A 23,933-nucleotide genomic window follows, 5' to 3' on the forward strand; every position below is an offset into this window, starting at 1 on the left:
TGGACAAGAATCTGGGGATATTTCTTCCATTCCATACAAAGATCAAAGCATAGCAACTAGTGAAGTACAAAACCTTTGTGTATGGCGTGAAGTGAATTGCAGTGTTTGATTTTTATAAACACAAACTATGCAAGCTGCATATTAGCATGTAATATTAAAATTTCGTATCAACTATAGCTAAGCTGCGACCAGTTTCTCGATGATTCTTCTTAGAGCAGGTGCACTTGCACTGCATTTCTGGTCAGCAAAACATGACCGGCCGTCCTCAGCTGCCCTGCAAAGCTGTGGATCCAATGGCACCTTTCCAAGAAATGGGACACCCAATTCCATGCACATCTTTGCAGCCCCACCTCTACTACTATCAAACACCTCACTGCAAGCAACCACAGAGAGTAGCTCTGGAGCATTTGTTTTAATATAATTCAGTGCCCACTCTGTCGCATCGCTCTCATCTCCAGCTTCACTGAACTTTGCAAACTTGAGGTCCGAGATTGACTGCCTCAAGCCGCTCATGTTTTCCACAACACCCAAGACCTGGATGCCAACCTTCTTACAGAAACTAATCTCTTTACGCACATCGATCAAAGACACTTGTTGTGGAGTGGTTACAATTATTGCACCATCTATGCCAGTGGCTTGTAGAAACTGTATGATTGAAATATGCTCATCTGATGTCCCAGGTGGAGCATCCACCACGAGATAGTCCAGCTCTCCCCAATGCACATCCTTCAGGAACTGCTTTATGAGTCCATTCTTGCGCGGACCTCTCCATATGACAGCCTCGTCAGGGTGGGGGAGCATGAACCCAATAGACATGACCCCAAGGTTTGATTCGAGGTATATAGGGGACCAACCAAGGTTGCTTTGGTGGATGTCCTGCCCTTCAAGGCCCAACATCTTAGGGATGCTCGGCCCACATATATCTATGTCAAGGAGGCCAACCTGGTAGTCCATATCAGCCAATGCAAAAGCAAGCTGGGCTGAGAACGTGCTCTTTCCAACCCCACCCTTACCAGATAAAACCAGAATTTTGTGTTTAACAGTGGCCATTCTCTCCATTATGGCAACCAAGTCTGACAGAAAAATTAGATGTCCCATCAATAACTTAAACATAACATGGTACCTTACAATATCCAAGTAGACAGATAATGGTGGCATCAAAGAAGATTAATGTTCTAAATTCGTAAAAAGAAGCACACCTTGTAAAAAATACAGTATTTAGAAGCACAATCTTTTGAATTCTGAAGTTGCAATTTGTAAATGATAAGGTTTTTCTCATAGTAAGCGATACAGTATTTAGAATCATTCAAGCATTTTCCATTATAATTTCTAATATCCAGTACACTGCTGAACATAGAATATCACAACAATTTTTGCTTATTGAACCTCCTTCCCCGCTCTCACACCCTCCCCAACAAAAAATAACAATAATCAAAATGATGACGACGACGATGATGATAAATTAAATAGTACTATAACAATGATAATAATAATAACAATATATATAAACAGTAATAGTAATAATACTAATAGTAATAATAATGGTAATAGAAATAATAAAGTCTCTTCCAAACCAAGATACAAACAAGCAACTTCACAATAGATCACCACATGCACCTATAGATGATACATATACAATTGATGTAGCCTTGCTGAGATTTAAAGACTACAGAAATAATTCTGCTGCAAGATTTAGGGTGCAGATCTCAATTTGGGTAGATAAATTAGTTTTGTTTGCCAAATCTAAGAAAATAAACCAGTATTCTGCAGCATAACAGTAGAGATAAATTTTAGAAGAAGAATAAAACAGTCATGGGAGAAAGGGGAGTGGAGAATATTGATAAGTAGTAGAATAAGGATGGGTGCATTAGTGCTGGTATGATCGCACAGCTCTCTCTCATATTTCTGAAGGACTAGGCTCTCCTTGGACCTTTGGTGGCACCAAAATCTTGCAGTATGCGGATGAGACCCTCGTTTTTCGATGGGCTATCAAAGAGCATAGACGGTCCTCAAAATCACCCAATATTGTTTTGAACTTATCTCTAGGCTCTCTATCAACTATCAGAAAATCTTGGTGTCTAGCCTCACAGAAGAGTCTGCTGCAGGGATAGGGGGGCCAAATGGCCTAACTGTGGCTTCTCTCCTCTGCCTCTGTAGTACCTAGGTCTGCCACTTAACACCAGGAAACCTCCTGATTGGCTGCAGCTCATTCAAAAAATTGAATCAAAACTTGCTGCTTGGAAATGTAAGCTTCTATCCTTCGGAGGTAGATTCATTTTGGTCAACTATGTCCTCACTGCAATTCCTCTCTATGTCATGTCTCTCTTTAGGCTGCCGGCTTGGGTAACCAGAAGAATTGACGAGTGTAGAAGAGGGTTTCTTTGGAGAAATCAAGCTTCATCATCTGATTTCTCTTCTAAAGTCAACTGGCAAACAGTCTATTAGAAAAAGGAGGAAGAAGGTCTCAGGATCAAAAGATATTTCTCTCATGAATCAATCACTCCTTGCAAAATGGGGCTGGAGATACCTTAAAGATGACCCAGGCCTGTAGAGAAAGGCTTAATTGGAAATACTATCGAAGAGTGAAACTTTCTCAATGCTGTAAACCCAAGAGGAGTTGTTCTAAACTCTGGAACAACATGATACATTCTCTTCATCCATTCTGGAATCAAATCCTTTATGAAGTTGAAATGGACACAATACTCTTTTTTGGAAAGACAATTGGATCCGTGAGGTGCCTTTGAAGTCTCTATTCCCAACTTATATGGTTTCAGCTAGAGAAAATCTGGATTGGTGAGAGACCTTCAATTCAAGAACTAAAAAGTAGAAGCTTCTACCTCATACTCATATTCTCAACAAGCTCAACAAGAATATGCAGAACTTGACAAAATCTTTGCTGGTGCTCCTCTTGAGATGGAAAATGATCAGCTCATTGGGAAAAATGATACCAAAGGAAATTTCTCTTCAGCCACTCTGTACCAATTCACCATTAAAAGAGGTATCAACTGCAACTTTGCTAAATCTCTTTGGACCATTTGAGTGCCACTGAGGGTCAGGTTTTTTCTTTGGCTTTGCCTCAAAAACAAACTGAACACAAGGGACACCCTCAGCATGAAGCTTGGAAAGACCCTTGGTGGATGTGTTTTCTGCCATGCTTCAGAGGAATCATTCATCAGTTTCTGTCCTGTCTGAACTACTTGAGAATTTGGGATATCATCAGTTCATCACTAAATGTCCCACCACCCCCCTCAAGATTTCAGTCCTTCCTCCTCAATTGGGTGACACAGTCTTTTCCTAAAAATCTCCAGCCTATTATACATATGGTCATTGCAGCCTTCACCTGGCCTTACTGGAAGGAGAGGAATTTGTGGATATTTTGCTCGAATCAGCATCATCTGACCAGACCAAGCTTTAAAGAGTACTAGAAGGGAATTTGCTCCTTAATCCGTTGTTTGGCCAGTCAAACATCTCATGCACGGTTTTGAATGAGAGAAAGAAGTGAGGAATCCTCTTTTCAACTTTGACTCTCCCACTCCAATCGTTGCTTTTCTTTCTGTTACTTCAAAAGTAGTTGCTTCAGCTCGAAATGACGCTTCTTCCTGCTGGCAGTTCAAGCTACCCTTTCTTTCGTGAATGAGACAATGAAATTACCATCCAGAATGCCTTCAACTATTTCAAAGATTGGTCTCTTCTTTGTAGCAGCAAGCAGCTCCCAGCATACACTGCAATCTGGATGAAGATTAAGAAAATATCATCAACTTCGGTTGAATTCCAAGCACTGAACTTATTTGTCACCTTGAAAATTGGTTAGAAGATCCCATTGCTTGCATATCAGACTCTCTCGTTGGTTCATTAATTTTTGCTTCTGATCCAGCTATCACTGCAGCAATCTCCCAGTAGAAGACATTAGAGAAGACCTCTGTTTTTTTGCTGTGAGCCTGCTGTACATGGCTCTCTGCCGCAGCTGGTTCTTCGACCTTCTTAGCTCCTCATCTTAATCTCTCTCTGTAAACTGGCTTTTTCAGGAGTTTCCTACAAGAAACTCCTTGAACACTATTTATTGTACATAATCTTTGCTTTTAATAAAAGAAGGGTGGCATGCTGCCTTCCCTTTCATCATCAAAAAGAAGTAGAATAAGGAAGGATGTTGAAGAGAGAAGAGAAGAAGAGAAAGATGGGCTGTGGCCTCTTATTTTCCAATGTATCTCACGTAATATCTCCAAAATCACCACCACCACAGCTGGCCACTTCTCCCTTTTGATAAACCTAACCAATCACTAATCCTACTGCAATTATGACTCTTAAATCTGGATATAACCTAAACTAAACATCAAACTAAAGCATTGATTTTAATTGACTAGCAGGTCATTATTAACTTACATTAGGACTCCCTAATTTAAACATAAACAGAAAAAAAAGAGCAACTAAATCACTCTAATAAGCCATGATCACTGTCGTGGCACTGCAGCATAAATAGCATCTGTGATTGGTATGCTACAATGAACTGAACGTCTAAACAGGAAAATGATGATTCAGAAAAACACACTGAAAACAACAAATGCATTAATAATTAAATACTTCGTAAATTAAATAATAAAAAACTAAACAATGGAATTTTCTACCACACCATCCAGGCTAGAGTACCACTATGAGATCCTTCAAAGCATAGCCTTCATGCATATACAGATTTTGTCTAAAATTATTTAGAATATCATATAGTAAATTCTAAATGGTGATATCTTAATTAAGACATAAGGAACAATATGAAGTCTTATCGCACAAATTTGTTTTCAGCTTTATAATTTGAAGTTGTCAGGGGTATGCAACTAGAGATCATTGTAGCTCTTCAGCCAAACTTGACCAGTATATCATATTACTTGGAGAGTAGAAGCTGAAATCACCTCATATATTTGCTACACCTGACCTGGAACCACGATTCTGCACTTTCGAACTGTATCTACTAGGAATCACAAGTCGGACAATCCAGAATTGAAGTTCAAAGGAGAAGTATCTCAAATCGTGGGTCGAGTGGCAAAAACAGGGAGGGGTGAGGGCAAGAGAGAGTCTGCTAACCTAGAGATAAGGCTAGAGCAAAGCAACAGAAAAAAGGCAAATTGGCCCATTTGAAGGCAACTGGAGGTGGTTGGAGATGGCACAATAGGCAAAGGCGAGGGTGGCACTCGCAATGCAAGGAGGGCGGTGAGGGAAGGGGAGCAGAAGACATTAGAGGTGGAGGGCGAGGCGGGATTCCAACAGGCAAAGGTGCCTAGGGGGGTCAAGGGGGGAGGCGAAAGGCAGTCAAGGGCTCAAGGAAACAAATCAAAAAAATTCAAGACAATTCAGACAACTTTAACTACCAAAACTTAAAATTATACACCAAGAAAACCTATCAAGTGCTATCTCTTCCTACAGAAATAAGAATAAAGTTTGAAACTTTTTAACAGAACATGGAAAATTAAAGTTGACAGCAAGCATATATACCAGGGTCAGGGCCTTTTGGAGCCGTAGCGCAGATTTGCTGATTAGGGCATCCCGCGCAAGCATCCGCCTTCCCCGCCGAGTCCGACTGCGGCCCCGGGCAATCTGTAAAACGCCCCAAAAATCCATCAGGGAAACCCCAAAACCATCAGAAAAAACGCCAGAAGAGCACAAAGACTATTTTTTCCGATCAAAAAAACAAAAATCTTACGATCGTTGGCATTCTCAGGGATTCCATGGTTTCCGTTCTCCATCGCTCTCCCTCTATCCCTCCCTCCCTCCCTCGTCTTGAAAAATAAACAGGTATACATATGTATAGATATATGCATGTAGATTACCAGATATACCCATTGTTTATTTGGAGCGCTGAGCCATCTGATCTGAATCAGACGGCTGACGTACTCTGGTACTGCACCGTTATTTTCCTACTGGGTGGACTCGCCCTCCTCGAAGCTCTCATCCTCTCGTTCCCATTTCAATCGAACCCCGCCCATTTGTTCGTTAATATTCCCCTTCGACAATGGTCCCTTGTTGCTTCCGCTCGGGTTGCGGCAAAGGGCGACTCTGGGTTTAGGATGCAGCGCTCGGGCACTCCATGACGTCTCTCAGGTATTTACAAAGGCGGCAGCTTCTCCCCGTCTTGATTGAGTCCTTTTTTCGGGCTCTTTGGAGTTCACAAATGGATTAAAAAACCTTTGCTCTCTTTTGTGCTAATTTCTTTCTTTATTTGGGCAATTTGTGCCCTTTTCCGAGTTGATTTTGTTCGTTCCTAGTGGTTTGATTTGTGTACTGTTTAAAGTTTTCTCCTTTAACAGTATGAATAGCACCCACTTTATATTTGGTATTTGAAGAAATGGCAACCTTCATTTAGTAGGATTTGGTCCTTGTTGAACGCATTTTGCTCGTTTGAGAGGGGGGACAGCGATTAGGTTTAAAAAAGGGTCCATTTGGTCTCATTTTTTTTTCATTTGGTCTAATTCAATCAACCATTGAATTGGGCCTAGGTTAAGGCGTGTTTGGTTGGCGACGGGAGTCGAAATCGAAAAATAGAAATCGGAATGGCTATATTTCTTGACTTGGAATCGGAATAGGATTTGAATACTAGAGGAGAGGTAAGGATTGGTTTTGGGAGGATTGAGGCATCCCCATTTCCTCTATGAGAATAGAACTCCTCCCAACCAAATGGTGAAACAGGAATCACGTATTTCTATTTTCACTTCAGAATGCAACTCCCTCCAAAAAAACTCTCTCATGTTAGAATTCTGCAAAAGCTGTTCTCTTTGCTTGAGGCTACAGTATCTTAATTTTCTTTTTATTTTAAGCTCTATCTCAACCTTATGTTGCATATAACCTAAGCAAACTTTAAGTTCATATTTAGATTCATTAAGCTTTAAGTAAGAGTTGGATCTCATGTTTAAGAAGCATGAATCAAGGCTTGGTTGCATGCTGATCATGCACTAATATCGTCGTAGGTGCTATATGTCGTCAAATTTCCTGGCAAGACCATTCCATTTGCTCATGCATGCTTCCAAAGGTTGATTAAGGAAGAAATGTGGCATTATGCATGACCAAATCAAGAAATGTTTTGATGGACAACACAGACTGCAAATTGACTTGTCCACATACCATATGCTCAGGCTCTATTATTATTTTTTTTAAAGTTCTGTATATAAACTATTAAAAAAAGATATAAACTTAATTTTTTAAAAAAGCTTCCATAGATGAGAAATATTTACAGCACTATATAAAAATCAAGACATTTATTCAGAACCGTATATATGAAGATTTGTAAATATCTGAATGTATTTAATCTATCAGCAGAAGTTGTGCATATACCGAAGTATGTACTATATAAATGCCATCTTTTCAATTTAGATAGAAAAAATCCCAAGTTAAGATAGAGTCTACAATTCATACAAAAAAAACCCTGACTCTTGGTTTGTGATAGGTGGTGGCAGCTACTTAATATGATAAAAGGAAAAAAATACAGCATGCACATGAGAACAGTATAATTTCATTATGAAAATATAATAGCAGTAGTTTATTAAAAATTATCATACATTGAGAGAAATGATCTTTAAAGTATATACTTATAGTACTAAAATAGCAGTCGTTTATTAATAATTATCATACATTGAGAGAAATGATCTTTAAAGTATATACTTATAGTACTAAAATATATACTGATATTAATTAAAATAAATATTATCTGGTTGTTAAGTCCTTGATCTGAACCCAAGTTAGAAGGAAACTTGAATGCAGACCCACTCCTCTTATGAAATTTGGGCTAGATTTTACTTGAATCCAACCCCAAACTGACCCACTAAAACCCCTAGCAGGTGGGACTGATTTAAGTGATGGGTAGAGTCAGGTTGGGTCAAACTCTACTATCAGAACTAAATAGGCAATACCAAGTTTAACCTGACCCACTAGTGGAACAAGCTTGCTTTTTTTATACCTGAACAATGGAATTAAGCAACAGTTAGGCCCAAAATTTGTAGCCTAGTTTTATTCAAGGGTTCAACAATGCAAATGGCCTACACTACACATCTCTAAACTAGATTCTGGCCAGCCTCATCTTGAAATTAATGTAGGTGTCAAACTTGTAGGGCTCCTCACTCTTATTGGCTGCATGCCATCTTTCAGTAGATCAGATCTCAAAAACAAAACACACTCCATTTTTTCAAAAGCAAAATTGACTATTGGAACAACCCTCCTTACTACAGAAGAAAGTCTAGCAAATAGTTGGCAAATGCTTTGTTTCCGCACCTTTTCTCGTCCTATTATTTGTTCTAGTGACATATTATTAACATCATTAATATTGCTTTCATGCAACATATTTTCATTAAATTGTGGCTGATACTTATTGCCAGTGGATGAGAAATTGTCGCTTTTGATACTTAAAAGTAAACTTGTTTGTCCAATTATTCCTTGTGCAAAAATGCACCTCTCGTGGTATCTTGTGAAGAACCATGGAGTAAGGTTGCTTCTTAGTGGGTGTAATAGGATCAAGATGCATCCTTTTTGATGCGATTCAAAACCCAAAGCCTCCTCCAAAGGCCAGTGATATGCCAACATTTGAATACGCTGAGATAAAATGTTTGAGACCGAAAACTTCTTGACAGCATGCTGGCATTAAAAGCTTTTTTGTTGGATAGATCATGATACTAGATTTTAATAATGTTAGAGGTAGAAGAAGAAAAGATTTTCTATGATCATTCTAAATGGGCAGGGCTCTTATATGATTTATTAGCAATGATATGTATATATACAGTCCATTTTTCTGAAAAAAATAAAGCCATGGATGTTCATATACATAGCCATGGGAGGTGGATGACCATCATGCTCTTCAGATAGAGAGCTTGAAGCTAATATCCATCACATGAGATCACATATGCTGATAAATGCATAGCATAATGGTTGGTAACACATGCATGATTTTCCAATCAGGCAAGTGGGAACTACATGCTCTTTTTCTCCAAGAACAAGGACAGAAAGATGCCCAGCCAAAATTGAGAGAGATTTGAACTTGGGTTACTTACACCCAACCTCCAGCTACTTCACCAGCAGACCATAAACTCGGCTCAGCAACCTGTATTTGTAGATACAATTTTCTACTAGATGTTCATATATAGCATTGTAATTGATACTTCTATTGTGACAAATATGTTAAGACATGCCGTTAACATGCAATGATATGATCTAGTTTCCATGCCATAATATCAGGGAAAAATAAACATCGAGGAATTTCTAGATACAATGCCACCACACCCAAAATGTTACCCTAAGTTGGTCACAATAACCCACCGAATCATGTCGGTATAACTTATTTTTGGTCATTGTATGAGCCACAGCACTTGGTCCAAATCTGACTTAAAATACACCAATTACATGATCACAGGTGGTTGAATCAGAAGTTGCCTTCCTATCTTTCAGAAAACCAATCAGATGCAACAATAAGACTGCATTGAGAGCCAAAATTCGCAAACAAGCTTTTATACAGCGATGGGCATTCTCACAAATAATGCAAAAGAATGCAGGTCCCTGTTAGTTAAAACTTGGAACATAGTCATTAGAAACATTTTATTCAACTGCATATTACTAGAATAAAACAGTATGTGACTGTTGATATTAGTAGTCCTCATATTTTTCGGCATTATATCAGAAACAAACACCACAAGAATAATCAAAAACCCCTGTTTGTTACAAAGCATAAGGACAAACCAGCATGGCCTCCATATGAGTCGTGGATCTTTAATCCTGTAATCAAAGCAGATGAGATGGTTCTGCTATTCCTCTTGTTATGTACTCCAAACCATTGCTTAGATCTCTGCAGAAATTTCTGACGAAGGATTCTGTGCATCCAAACATAACTCTTGTTCTCCTCTCTGCGACCAAGGCATACCACATGTAAACTATTAAAATCCACCGGGCAGAGGGAATGGTCGGGCCTCCTAGGAGAACCAATAAGGTCTTAACTCCACACAGCCAGTTTTGCATGAGCACTTCATGTTCACTGGATATAGCAGATCCATAGACATGGATCAAACATCTTTAAGAAGAAAAGGATAGCTGTGGCATGAACATAAAATATCTTCAGCACTGTGCCTGGTAGGAAAAGGGAATATGGGATGAGCATGGAGACTTCTGCATAGAGAAATATTCAAGAAAAAATTTTCAGTAAGCAACATACCAGCCTCAACTGCAATCCGACCCAATACTGAAGCTGGGTTACCCTGGCAATCAGCTACAAGCTCTAGTCATACATTCTGCCAGCCAAATCCAGTTGACAATTATGAGCAGATAGCTGACTATCTCCCTCTCATCTTCCTCTTTTTTCCTTTTTTTGGCCTTTTTTTCCTCTCCTCTTCCCATCTATCTATTCCTTTTAATTTTTTCCCTTTTTTGTTCTTTTTTTCTTTTTTTTCATATTTAAAAAAAAGGTAAAAGCCATGACGACCAGGATCAGGAGGCAGATATCACAAAGTCGAGCACGAGCAAATCCAAATTCTTGCCAATGCAAAGCTGCCAGCTCCCAAACTGGTAGACCAAGAAAGAACAAAAGCTAACATGGCCCTCAACTTAGAACTTCCTAGTGGTGTATTATGCAACCAAATAACAAGTTCAGCTTCCAGGTGAAGAACACAGTGAATGATATCATGCTTTACTTGACGAGATGCGTGTTGGAGCCAATTTACTTCTCCATGCTTTCTTGAATCATGGCTGGCTGCTTCCAACAGCCTGAACAAAGATATTCAAGACAAAACGTCTCAAAATATTTGCAATCTTTGATGCACTTCCCACACTGGATACACCTTGCAATGCAAACATCACAAGCCCTACACTTGGATACTTCACCATGACAGCGTTCTGAAGGGCAGTCATAGACAAGTTTAAACTTCTGACATCCTGGGCACATCTCAATATCAATGGCACGCTCATCATCACAGGCTAGAGAAGAACGGCCAAGGTGATAAAACCGAGGCTTGCGAGATTTCGGCTGCTGAAGTTGGTCAGTGCCTAATAAGAACTTCAGCTCTTTAAACTGTTCTTGTGATACACTAAAAAGCCTACCGAGTTCGAGGTGTTTTATCCCCAGCATACCTGAAGACTTAACAACCTTTAGGGCATTAATGAGGCCTTCTACACTAAGCCTCACACATCCAGGAACACTCAACTGCAAGACAAAGAGCATGTTTTTCATAATCACATAAATGATTTCAATGAATAATCTGAAAAGGAAAATTGAAACGACAATAAAAATATCAGCAAATCATGTAATTGCAAGATGGACCTCAACAGTATATTGTCCTTCTAGATCCAGTTAAGTGGTGATAGGCCAAAATAAATATCTCAAAAAAATTATTACTTTATTACATTGGTGCAGAACAACACCGTTTTTCTTGTCAGGACAACTTCTAGACCAATGAATATCATCTTCGAATATATTGTTAAATCCCACTGACTTCTCTAGCAAGTCTGTCTTGTTTAAATTACTGATATTTAGAATAGCAACACAGAGATATATACTGCAAGGCATATCTACAGGAGGGCATTTTCAATAATTATGGAGACAAAGGAACCCATGCTTCACAGAAAGGCAGAGCCAGTAAAGTAAAAATATTCATGTTACATCCGTAGAGTAGTTGTTTATTGATAAGTAATGCATAGTATGTGGATCTCCCCCCACTTCTAACCAGAGAAATTCTGCAGCATAACCAGCACCCCTCTTAAAAATCTAGTTAAAGTACTACTTCGACTTCTGGAGTCTGAAAAAGCCACCACAAGAAGTCTACCTTCAATAATATCAGCAGACTCTGGGGTCTAAGTAAACATGCTTCACATGAACAGTTTATGCATTAATGTAACTTCTGGAGCCTGACTGCCACCCTTCCACCTTCTCAAACATCTAGTTCTTAATAAGGAAAAGTGAATCAATTATGAAAAGCATATTGACAGACACGGAAAATTCTAATTTCAAAAACATACTACTGTTCAACTAGCATAATATGAGATGACAAAAAATGAAATCAGAATCTTTTTAAAACTTTCAATAGTTCTAGATAGTTATGCAACTATATGACGCATCATGCCAGTGCATACCTTTAGGTGTTATATTACAAAATTCTATATTTGGCATGGAAATATCACATGCCACTCAGGAAGAATACAGAATGGAATAACATTTCATTAAAAATATGGAATGTCATTATAATATACTTGTCAGAGCACTTTAATGATTCCAATGTAAAAAGACTTTGATGTAGTATGGCAGTGATAAACAGCAATCTACATACTACTATATAATGAGAACTCCCATAAGACATTTCCAAGACATTCGAGATGTCCGTCAGATGTTCAACAGACTGTTGCACAAGAACTCCCATGATTAGGAGGAGTACCCCATTTATCAGGTCGGATAGAGGAATAAAATAAGAATCCGGATTTTCAAATCCTGAATTCTCAGCCAACTGTCTCATAAAATAAAAAATCTGGTCGAATCCTGCAACCCAACTCAAAAATCCCATCTAAACGTACTCTCTCTAATCTATTTAACCACAGCCATCCATGTGTTTTCTCATGCACGAAACAATCTTTACTGCTACTCTCCAATTGAAGACCTAGGATTTCTGCTCATGTGCATCACCCATGTGACTGCTAGCTAGAAAAATGGAAATCACAGAGACCCAAAAAGAGAGGGCCAATAAAAGCACTGAACTCAGCCCTGGGAAAAAAATGTCAATCCCAGCTGGATTTCCGTGGTTTCCAGTGAGCTGGTTGCCTTTTTGGGGTTCGTTTATGAGAGTCTAAAGCATTACTCATTCAACAAAAATTCATTGAATACTGAGTCTTGCTCAACATGGTCATGGTTATAGTTCTAATATGTCAACCAGAGAATCTTTAAAAGCGAGCAAATCTGACAAATTAATCTAATTATAATTCAGTTCCAGGAATTGAGTACATGTTATATATGTATGTCATATGATACAGGTAGAGAAAATATTAGACAGCAGGGCAGGAGCGGAGGCACTTGCCTGTCTTTTGTTACTGATAAACTTCACTACATTGCACCCCCATGGAGTTGCCTTGGCAGGTATAGAATTAAAGACAAAGGATAGCCCACAATAAAAAAGTCCACCCAACAGGGTATGCCCATAGTCCAATAGATAAGAAAAAGAAATATTGCAAAAGCGCTAAGCCAAAGGTATAGCTAGTGGAGAAGCATTGAAATATTGTAAAAGCGCTAAGCCAAAGGTAAGCCAAAGGATATGCCCATAGTTCAATTTTCATCATAGCTTGGTGCATAATCTAAGGGCCTGTTCTCTTTGCGATAAAATAGTCCTGCTACTTCAATCAATTAATCTTCATCCATCATCAAACAATTTTAAACCAAAGGCATAATCAGAGATTTTTCTCTTTCTTTTTAACAATTTACACAATCCCCTCCCCCCATCCTCTACCTGACCAACACCATCATCAACCAAAATTAAGAAAAAGGTAGTGATTTCAAGAATAAGTGAAACATTGGGGCCCCTGGTTAGTACAGCCTCACATATTAGAGCTAAATTTTTGGAAGTAGATAATAAAATATGATCAGAAGAAACATGTTGAAAGAACAGAAATCTACAAAATTTAAAACTAAAGACCTAGTGATTTCAAAGAAAGCCAGTTGAGGAGTGAGTTGCCTTGATTTTATACTGATCCAAAAGTTATTACTATAAAACCATTTTTTCCCTGGTAACTTCTAAAGCAGATTATTTCAACCTCACAGATTCATTAAATACAGTGAGTTCTGGACTTTGTCTACCACCACTCTCAGACTACAATTATTAATACTTTAGAAAGCACAATTGGAAGAAGCATATTGGAAAATTTGTTGAAAGAATGGTAGTTTCCAACAGAATTGGGATCAGAATAAAGGCATTTTTTTGCAAAATACCCAAGCAGCAGCCCTCTTGAAAGTCTTGTTTAAATATAACTTGAACTTCTGGAGCCTGACTTCTTAACAAGATCACCCCCATAAAGCTAGCTAAAATATCAGCTGACCAAGTCTGACCGAACACCCACTGAATATGTAGTTGAAGCATCAGTTTAGCGTTTAGTCTGATTAAACTCCCATCAAGGATTTAAGTATCATGCCATACTGACCAGTACTGGCCATACCGTACAATACCAATGATGGAATGGTACTCAATACTCCTCTTGTTACCATATTTACCATCACGTCAAAGGGTTTTCATCTTGGCTGAGGTACAGACACTAACTAATACGATGTATAATCAACATTTTGGCCCACATTATCTCCATTGATATAAATCAATTTATCCCAAAATAAAAAGCTGATATGATACGAAAAATATTGGCCACTATCTCCTAATCACCTGCTGAGTGTTATAAATTATTTGCTAATTAAATATTCAAATTAACAACTTAAAATGATATGTAATTTTAGACTAACTATATTTACTGAGATTTTGATATCTTGATTCTGAAAAACTTGGCCGATATCCTGGAATCTCTCAATACTTTCTTTTTTTCCCCATTTTCCATCTCGGCTAATATAAATTGAGATCTTGGTCAATATCAGTCTCGTCACCAATGGAGGTGGCCCAGATCTCCAATTTGAAAAACCTTGTTGATCTCAACTTTGCTATACTAGCACTAACTACCATATTGCATGCCTGCAAAATATGATATACTAGGACTATACCAGAACAGATACGGGTAGCAATGTTGGTATCAAGACTTTCAAATGTGCTCCCACCTCTAGCATATAGTTATTATAAACAGAAATTGAAAAAAGCTATTATGAGTAGCACATCAACAGGGGGATGACATTCTAATAGAAGAAAGATATTCCAGTCTAACAACCATAATATACTAAAGAAAAAAATAGAAATCATCAAGATATTTTTGAAATTTTCAATAATTAGATAACCAAGTGTCTGTGCAATGATGAGAAATGCCATGCCAATGCACATCATTAGGTATTTCATTATAAAATTGCAAATTTGGAATCAAAACCATGTACAAGGCAAGCAGAATAGGTAATGCAAGCTTTCATTCGGAGGAGGAAAAAAATAACACAAGGTCCAATGCCGAAAGAATTTAATGGTCAGAGGTGGTATAGGAGTACGATATAGCAATTGAAAAAACAGAAACCAGAAAGGAGCCACAATAAAAGTTGCTTCATTCACAAAAAAAGGGTAAAATATTGCTAATTATGGTGAATGCCTTTTTCTAGGGCTCTTTAGTGAGCATCAATTGCATAGCTTCAAAAAACAATTCAATTTCTATTGAGACTTGCTAATTATGGTCATAGTCATGGTTGCAATATATTGTTGACAAAGTGTTTAGAAGTGAGCATGTCTAATGAGGTTCATCATTAACAAGTACGAATTGAGTACATATTATATATGTGCACAATGGCAAAGCACAACCTTAGGTATTTGATTGCAAAGTAGTATCCTTGGAATCAAAATCATGGGCACGAAAGGAAGAACAGAAGATGCAATCTATCAAAAAGAAAAGCAAATAAAGTACTTGGAAAAGCAAAGCAATCCTAATAATCTAGTGCCCCTACAAAAATTGAAGGTCAGGAATGCTGCAGGAGTGGTAACAGCCACCGTTATAAAAAAATTGATGACAAAGTATTTTGAAAGTGAGATTGTTTCATCACTAACAAGTACAAATTGATATATGTCTCATCTGATGCAGATATAGACAATGGGTGAAAAGGCAACAGCCAGAGCCAGAAACAGATATGGGCGTAGGTACTTTGTGGGTGCAAAAGGTGTACATTTTACAGAGAAATGTACAAAAACACTTTGAGTGAGGAAGTGCCAAATTGCCTAGGAAGTGGGTGTGTGCTTTCGAGTTTTTTGGGAGTTTCCGAATCACATAGGCCACCCTAGGTAGAAGTTTCCTGGTCCTAAACAACAGCATGGGAAGTCTTGTACAAGTTCCCTTAGTGAATAGCCCCATTTTATTGCATGTAAATGAAGTGAAAAAAAATAGAGAGTCAAGTTGCTCTCCGGCATAGAAATCCAGAGTTCACAATTGTCTAAATGCAAGCAAATATTGACACCAGTTATTACAGTGATTGGAAAGAAAATAAGAAATAGCAACTAACTAGTACTCATTGAAGAAACAATACATGGAACCAAAGTTACTACACTGAATGGCCTCCACCAAAGGGTGAACAATACAGAACAGGGAATGGCATCAATATAGAAAGAGTATTTGTACAATTGCAAGATAATGCATGCAAAAGGAATTTAATCACCACTTTTAGAGAACAGCAATCCTCGATAACCAAATAAAAACACAGCCAAGACAATCTCGTAATAACAGTCAAACTCAAACTAGAAGTCCATCTGGTACAAACCTTTCTTAGCCTTGGGTTATTCTCAAGCACATGCTTCAGACCATCGTCCGTGATCCTCGAGCAACCCACGAGGATCAGGCACTGCAAGTTCCCCTGAGCTCTCTCTGATAGCTGCAGAAGATCATCATCAGTTATCTTCTCACTTAAGAAAGAATCTATCTCGATGCATCTCCACAAGAGTGGATCATTCTGAACTGCCGAATGCAGTGACCTGCAGACCCTTTCGACAGAGAGGAGATCCTGAACACCCAGATAGCCGAGCGCAAAAAGCAAACCCTCATGTGGAGCACCCTCATCTCCTCCACTAGAATGAGCTATTTCAGCATCCCCGGAGTCTGAAAACTCCTCCACATCTACAGCATGCTTAAAAACTCCATTTTTAGCTTCATATCCCAATGATCCCGAGGATCTTTGCCCTACCCAACCATCATAGGCACCTCCATAGTTCAGCTGGGACACCCAATGGTAACTCAGACCTTCAAAAAAAGCACCACTTCCCAGCTTGTGATCACCAGAATTTACGCTGAAATCTTCGATCCAGCCGGCGATTGCAGTGAAAGTATTGCTCAAAGTGGTGCTCAGTTCCATCCCGAAGGGGTCTGACGGCAAAAGATCAACGGGATCACAAGAACCATTCCTGTCAGCCCTCCCTCCATCCCCTCCATTGCCATAAGGATTCTCGATCCCCCGGCTCGACAAGGGGGGCTTATCAAATCCCTCGGCACTCCTATCACATCTGGCGGATCCAAAATCCTCATCCGCACGGATTGAAGCAGGGAATACAGAATAAGATGAGAAATTTAAGGTCATCCTATACTCCTATCAACCCAAACAGAAACCCTAGCTTTTCTCCCTTCTGATTTCTTTTGTACCAAATCTTCTAATCTTTTAAAACGGGAAGACAACCGGATCTATATTTTCCAAAAAAAACGGAGAAACCAAAAAAAATCAATTTTTCCGAATCAACACCTAGTTTTTCCTCTTTTTTGCGTTTAATGGTTTAACCTAATGTAAATCGTGCTGGTTTTTTTTTCCCTCGCTTCTCTATCTAACAGAATAGAAACCCTATATGACAAGCCCTCAATTTTCGATAGCGAACAAAAATACAGCACCAAAAATATCACGGAGCCTCTTGTTCGTTTTTCCAATCTACACACCTAGCCAGATCAACCAAAAACAAAAAAAAAAAACGAAAAGAACGAAAAAAAAAGAAATCTAAAGATCTCCTGACTCTAATCCCCTCCAAACTCCACGTCCCCCAACACCAACCCGATCCAACCAAACTCCCCAAATCCCGATCACAAATCCCACCCAAAACTGACCTTTCTCGCGAAAACCGACGAATTAGGATTCGAGCAAGAACAGAGGAGAAGAACCCGACGACGAGAGACGGAATTGAAGAGGGGCAGGGAGAAACGCCAGGCAACGGAAACGAAGACCCGGAGAGATCTCTTCCTCTTTGGAGCAGGGAAGGGACCAAAGAGTAAGAGGGACGGAGGCCGGGAGGGAGCAAACGATAATTTACTAAAATTGGGAGGCTTTCACGGATCTCTTCGCGGTCGGGGGCGGACGCGTGGCGGCTTCTCCGCGCGCGGGAGCTCCCTCCCCATCGCCACGCGCTCCTTGATCTCCCGCGAGACCACCTTATCGGATCGTCCACCCTCTCCGCGATCTCCACCGTCCGATCGTCCAAGCTGTTAAATATACTCCTCTTTTCCTTAAAACTACGCATTATGTGTCTCCCTGTCTAGAACCATTAACGTGGACTTTTAGTATTCTGTGGCCACCGGCCCACCAGCGAATACGTAGTCGGGGACCCAGAAAGGTGCAGGCCACGTGTCATGAAGGTAGTGGTTGATAGAGTTTTCTTGGTACCTAAGTTTGGACTCGCGGGGATAACGATATTGGGGAATGCCGAGATAGGGGAGGGGGACGTGGAAGGCGTCGATTGGGTGCAACTTCCTTGGGATAGCCCATCGCTCCAAGGCTGCTCTTGGTCACGCTACCTTGGTGGGTATGGATTCTTATTCTTTCAAAGGAATCCTCTACTCATTGAGGTATTAGTGCCAGATTGCCGTTCGATTTAGGTTGTCCATATATTCTGAGAGGTAAATACTGGGTCATCTCTTTTACCGTTCGTCACTCAAAAGAGATTTTGTAGACTGAGATTGTTTTGGCTCTCTTAACTTTATGTCATTTTATTTCTTTTAATATTGCGGATAGCATTCATGCCAGATTGACGTGAGCTACCGTTGGAAAAAAAAAAAGAAAAAGTAAAGGATCTTGGAAGGAAAAAAACCAACGCAAAGGATGTCTTGGAGGAGTATGAGATTCTTGTTGGATGCTAAATTTATATTTGTTATGGGGATGGTTTAGAACGATTAGGGGATAAGTATCCACAATTAACAAAGATTAACTCGGTCACGTGCAAATGAACATGATATTATAAACTATAGGGGACTAAAAATACCCTTAGAAGAGGGCATTCCTTTGTGATTCTCAAGAATAAAACTATACTTTATAAAAAAGAATCAGGTGGAATGGAGACAATCATGCATGACAAAGAACACAAACTTATAGATTGTCGTTTTAATGTTAATTAATATCTTATACTGCAAGCTTGACCATGGGAGGTTTGTTCATGGCAAGCTTGGTATTTGGAAGGGGTGAAGACAAGTATGTAATACTCTCGTACGGCTAAAAGCTATATTTTCCGAAGCAAAATAAGGAGGGATTTCTTAAAAATGCTTTGAAAAGGTAAGGGAAAAAAAATTATAGATCTGTGCTTAGTAATTGAAATGCATATTACAACTTAAGTCAATTTGAATGCAATATAAACTTGGCCTTGCTTGGAAGATGACCCTAGAAGACACTTGACGATGTAGACAAGCCATGGAGATCCTTGATACTCTTGAAATATTATCGATGATGAAGATTATTGGAATGAAGTAAAAGTCTAATGAGTACAACATCACCCTTTTGTGAGTTAGTTACCCATTGCAAAGATAGATTGCTACATGACCCTGTACTTGGGGTAGGCAATGGTGAAGTTGCTCATAAATTGTTCATTTGGGGGAAGAGTGGTGGATCCATTCTTTGACTTATAAAATTTTTTTTTATAACTTATTCAATATTTGCGAAGATGATAAATGTTTTGTAGCTTCAATTCTTAAATGGAATAGTTCTTTTTTGGATCTAGGTGTGACAATCGAGTGCAGTCAAATACATGTTGAGTCAAATATCTATCAATCTAAACTTGACCTATTTATTAATTGATCAAAAATACAAATATGAACTTCACCTATATATTAAACAGATAACTAACTCCCACATAACATGTAAATAAATAGGTTGAATTAGATTAAATGGGTCAAACGAATTAAACAAATCTTAAACAGATTAAACGGGTCTTAAACAAGTTAAACGGATCTTAAACTAGTTGGGTTATGACTTGATCCCCCCCACCCCAAAATACTAAATAGGTTAGGTTAGAGTGACTTATTTATAACTTGGACCTATTTGTGCGAAATGTGAATCCACTTGAACCAGGTTAGTTATGAGCCGGGGCATAAATTGCCAACCCTATTCGGACCTCACTAAAGAGATCAACAACTTGCTGCTTTTGGCTTTCTCCCATTGAATTACATGAACATAATGGGTATCATAATGGAAATGAAATAGTTCTCTTCAACATCAAGTCTTGTATACTTTTCTCAATTGATGAGCTTGCTTTATGCCAAAGCAAGAATCTTTTGTGGTTTGTTGTCGACAATAGTATCCTCATAATTGATAAATTGAGCAGACTTAAGTAGCTAAGACCATCATCTTACCTCCTTGTCAACTTGTAGATTAAACCGCTTAATGCCTGCTCTCAATTTGCTTCTGGTCATAATAAATTTGAGATTATGTTATTTTAAGGCTCGGTAAATATGAATTGCTAATATGGCACCCTCTCTAAGATTTCCTAGAAAAATTAGAAAATTAAAATAGTATGGGAATTGTTTACCACTATATTATGCTGGAAAATCAAAATTGAAAAGAACAATTGTATTTCAACAAGGAATCTTTAACTCTAGGATTCTTACGGAGAACATTACTATTAATTAGGGGTGCAAATAGGTTAAGTTGGACCGGGTTACGAGTGACCTCGACCCAACCATGTTTCTTACTCGGGTCCTCATGTTAGACTCGACCCAACCCAAAAGAAGGTCGAATCTGTACAAATTGGATCCATGGCTAAAATTTCGGACCTAACGGATCATTCTGGTTGGGTCGGGTTCATGTATAACTCGGTCTCAATCCAAAAAATTCAGATCTGGATTGGATTTGGGTCGGGTTCGGGTCAGATCCAAGTCAGATCCGGGTTAGATCTCTGTACTTGGTTTCTTTTGTAACGAGTGAAAACTATGTTATGTAGAACCATACAAGTAAAAGTGCATGAGCATCAAGGATTGATGCCATTACAAACTAACCTAATAATGATAGACTCCACCTTGTTAACTACAAGAAAAACTTTTTGTTCATATATGCAAATTTTTTTTTAGTAGAAAAGTATTACATCTATGCTAATCATCTTTATTCAATAGTGATATCTCCTAAATTCTTTATAATGCATCTACTATTATTTTTTCTAAATATACTACTAGAAAAGCATGTATGGGCCAAGATGAGGAATATAGTTTTGATAATGACACATGACAAAGTTCAATAGTTACAAAGGACTCATCATGTATCCATCTTCTTCCACGTAGAAAAATTATACTCTATTTTGCTTTTCATTAGTCTGAACTTCTTTCTTAAGGGAATGGGTGTTCTCATTTAATATGCCAACATAAGTCTTAATGTAAAATTTATGCCATTCGATAGTATACAAAAGACGGTCTTTTCCATTCCTCTCATTCTCAAACACAAGAAGAGATTAGAGAAATAAAGTTAGAGATCCTTAAGGACCGCTATAGGCCCTAACGGTGTACCAAGTTCTAGTTTGGTTGGGTTGGGTCACAGGGTAGAAAATCCAAAATTGTTTCAAAAATCAAACGGGTCAGGTCAGGTCAGGTAAAAATTTAGTAAACCTAGTCTTGACTCAAAAAATTGAACGGGTCCAATTTTAGAACCTGATCTGGCCCTGCGGGTCCTTTAAATTGGGTCGGGTCACGAGTCAACCCAACTCATTTGTAGCTATATATTACACATGTGCATATACTATCTCCCCTACTCCCCCCCCCCCCCCCCCCAAAAAAAAAAAAAGAAAAAGAAAAAGAAAAAGAGAACTAACCTCTTCTCTATCTTCTCTTTTTTAATTCATTTTTCCTTCTCTCGTCCCTATTTTTGTATTCTATTTGTTTTTGTCATTTTTCTTGTTTTATTTCTTTCCTATCTTAATGAGACTGGATGGTTTCCCCATCCATTGCTTTATATACATATAAAAGATTGGCTAGTATTCAATACATAAGTTTATCTAGTATTCAACATATGCAATGCACATACTATCTCTACAAGTTTATACAAACACTCAAAGGTTGTGACTCTATCCCAATACCTGAGCATGGACTTCAATTTTCTTGTATTTTCATATCACCTCTTTACTTTTTTACAACCTTGGATACATTGTATACATATATTATTTGCAGGTGACTGTATCTTGGTTGCAAAGTCTATTATGAGCAATGCTTGCAAACTAAGGAGTATTGTAGAGCAAATATTGTCACCCTCAAGCCAAAGAGTGAATCTTAATAAGGCCCTATTTGGGGAAACTGTTAGCAGTAGAGTTTTTGGAAGTAGAGCTGTCTGAAACATAGCATTTATAAAAAGTTGTTTGCTGTTTGATAACTACATTTCTAAAGTGGCACTTTAACAAGTGTTTGGTAAATAAACTGATAAAATACTTTTGTGTGACAAAATGACCATAAAGGACATTACCAGTATTATAGAACAGAGTATAATAAAATATAATATGTATTAATATATAAATATATGATATAGTATAATATTAATGTAATATAATATTATTATAATATTGTACTATAATATATATTATTATAATATTGTACTATAATATCATGTATTATAGAATAATAATTTAATATAATATTAAATTATTTAACATAACATATCAATGTATTATGATATAATATAATATAATATAATATTTATAGTATAATACAATAATAAATATATATAATATTATAATTATTAGTGTAAATTAATTTTTCATCCTTCTAATGACCATTTATCTATCTAACAAATTTTCTAGCTAGGTGATAAAATTGGTTAAATAATTACTAATATATTTTTTTATTTATTTAGATCAAATTATTTGCCACTCACTTATTATTTTCTTTTTTATTTATTTTATTTTATTTATTTATTTATTTATTATTTTTTTCATTGAAATATAAAGGGGTCGCCGACCATGGGTGGCGGCCGGCATGATGGCTGCCAGCCTGCCACCGTGGGTAGCCACAAACTCCCAAATCAAAAAAAAAAAGAAAAAAAAAAAGAAGAGGAAGAAGGAATAGAGGGAGAGGGAGAGGGAGAGGATGGGTGAGAGAGGAAGAGGCGGGATGAGGATTTTGGGGGAAAAAAAGTGAGATTTAAATGGAGGTATTTTGGTCCAAAAAACAGCTACCTGACAAAGCTGAAAACAACATTTTCGGAAAGCTCCAACTTGGAGCTTCTCCCCAAAAGCTGCTTTCAGCTTCCCGCAAAAGCTAAAACAGTTTTCCGAAAATTTTACCAAACACTATTTTTTATCTAAAAGTACTTTGGAGGGCCAAAAAGTGCTTTGTGGCCCTCCAAAAGCTCCCCCAAACAGGACCTAAATCTATTGCTACGTTCAGCCCAAGAATCGCAATCCTTTGCATTTCTGAATGTGATACTCCTTAGAAGTATCTATTGCTCCATTGACTGATAAAAAGCTACCAACTTCCGACTTCAGTCCATTAAGTCAAAAGGTGATGGATAGACCAAAAGGATAGAAATGGAGATGGCTTCTTTTTTTTTTTTTTGCTTAAAACGGGTGCTTCATACAAGACGTGTACGAATACACCCAATAAAGTCAAAATACAACAACTCGCGGAGTGCCAATGGCAACTCCCCCTCCCCAGACCAAAGGGTAAACCCTGAGTGGTGGGCCATGTAGGCAGCCACCTAGTCAGCTGCCCCGTTGGCTTATCTGAATACATGCTTGGCCTGAAAGGCCCCCCCATCTCTCATCATCAACTCTATGTCTCGGATCAGGGGGTGGTCTGTGCTCTCATCCCTCGACCCCCTTCGAATCCATCCGACGGCTGTGGCCAAGTCGCCCTCCAGAATGATCGATCGGAGATGGCTTTCTATGATGGAGAAATTGGTCCTTATTGATAGCTTCTATTTCAATCTATTTGATGGCAGATATGGTGATTCCAAAGTTGATTGTGGCTGAAATTGAACATTCAATGAGAAATTATTTTGGCTAAGGAGTACTCTGTTGTTGGATTCATTTCGTTAAGTAATCGTGGTTTCGGAGTCCCTTCTCTCAGTGCCCGGCATTATGCTCTATTGACCAAATTGGCTGCTAAAATTGTTT

At 38.3% G+C, this 23,933-nt stretch overlaps 2 protein-coding genes across 2 annotated transcripts; both read right to left on the bottom strand.

The window, feature by feature from the left end:
- On the bottom strand, positions 1-6,064 carry LOC103723312 (cytosolic Fe-S cluster assembly factor NBP35-like). Its single transcript, XM_008814196.5, has 3 exons — positions 5,690-6,064; positions 5,482-5,583; positions 1-1,073 (listed from the first exon to the last, which is right to left on the bottom strand). Exons 1-3 carry the CDS (start codon positions 5,805-5,807, stop codon positions 178-180), a joined length of 1,116 nt encoding a protein of 371 aa, XP_008812418.4. The 5' UTR covers positions 5,808-6,064; the 3' UTR covers positions 1-177.
- Positions 6,065-9,544: 3,480 nt separating this feature from the next.
- Positions 9,545-17,984, bottom strand: LOC103723311 (Ribonuclease inhibitor). Its single transcript, XM_088710160.1, has 3 exons — positions 16,367-17,984; positions 10,172-11,155; positions 9,545-10,086 (listed from the first exon to the last, which is right to left on the bottom strand). The coding sequence occupies exons 1-2, from the start codon at positions 17,174-17,176 to the stop codon at positions 10,673-10,675; spliced, it is 1,293 nt and encodes a 430-aa protein (XP_088566286.1). The 5' UTR covers positions 17,177-17,984; the 3' UTR covers positions 9,545-10,086; positions 10,172-10,672.
- Positions 17,985-23,933: the final 5,949 nt, after the last annotated feature.

This window comes from Phoenix dactylifera, chromosome 13, assembly GCF_051530095.1.
Source record: "Phoenix dactylifera cultivar Ajwa chromosome 13, Ajwa_hap1_PhDact_Kaust_v1.1, whole genome shotgun sequence".
Classification (NCBI taxonomy): domain Eukaryota; kingdom Viridiplantae; phylum Streptophyta; class Magnoliopsida; order Arecales; family Arecaceae; genus Phoenix; species Phoenix dactylifera.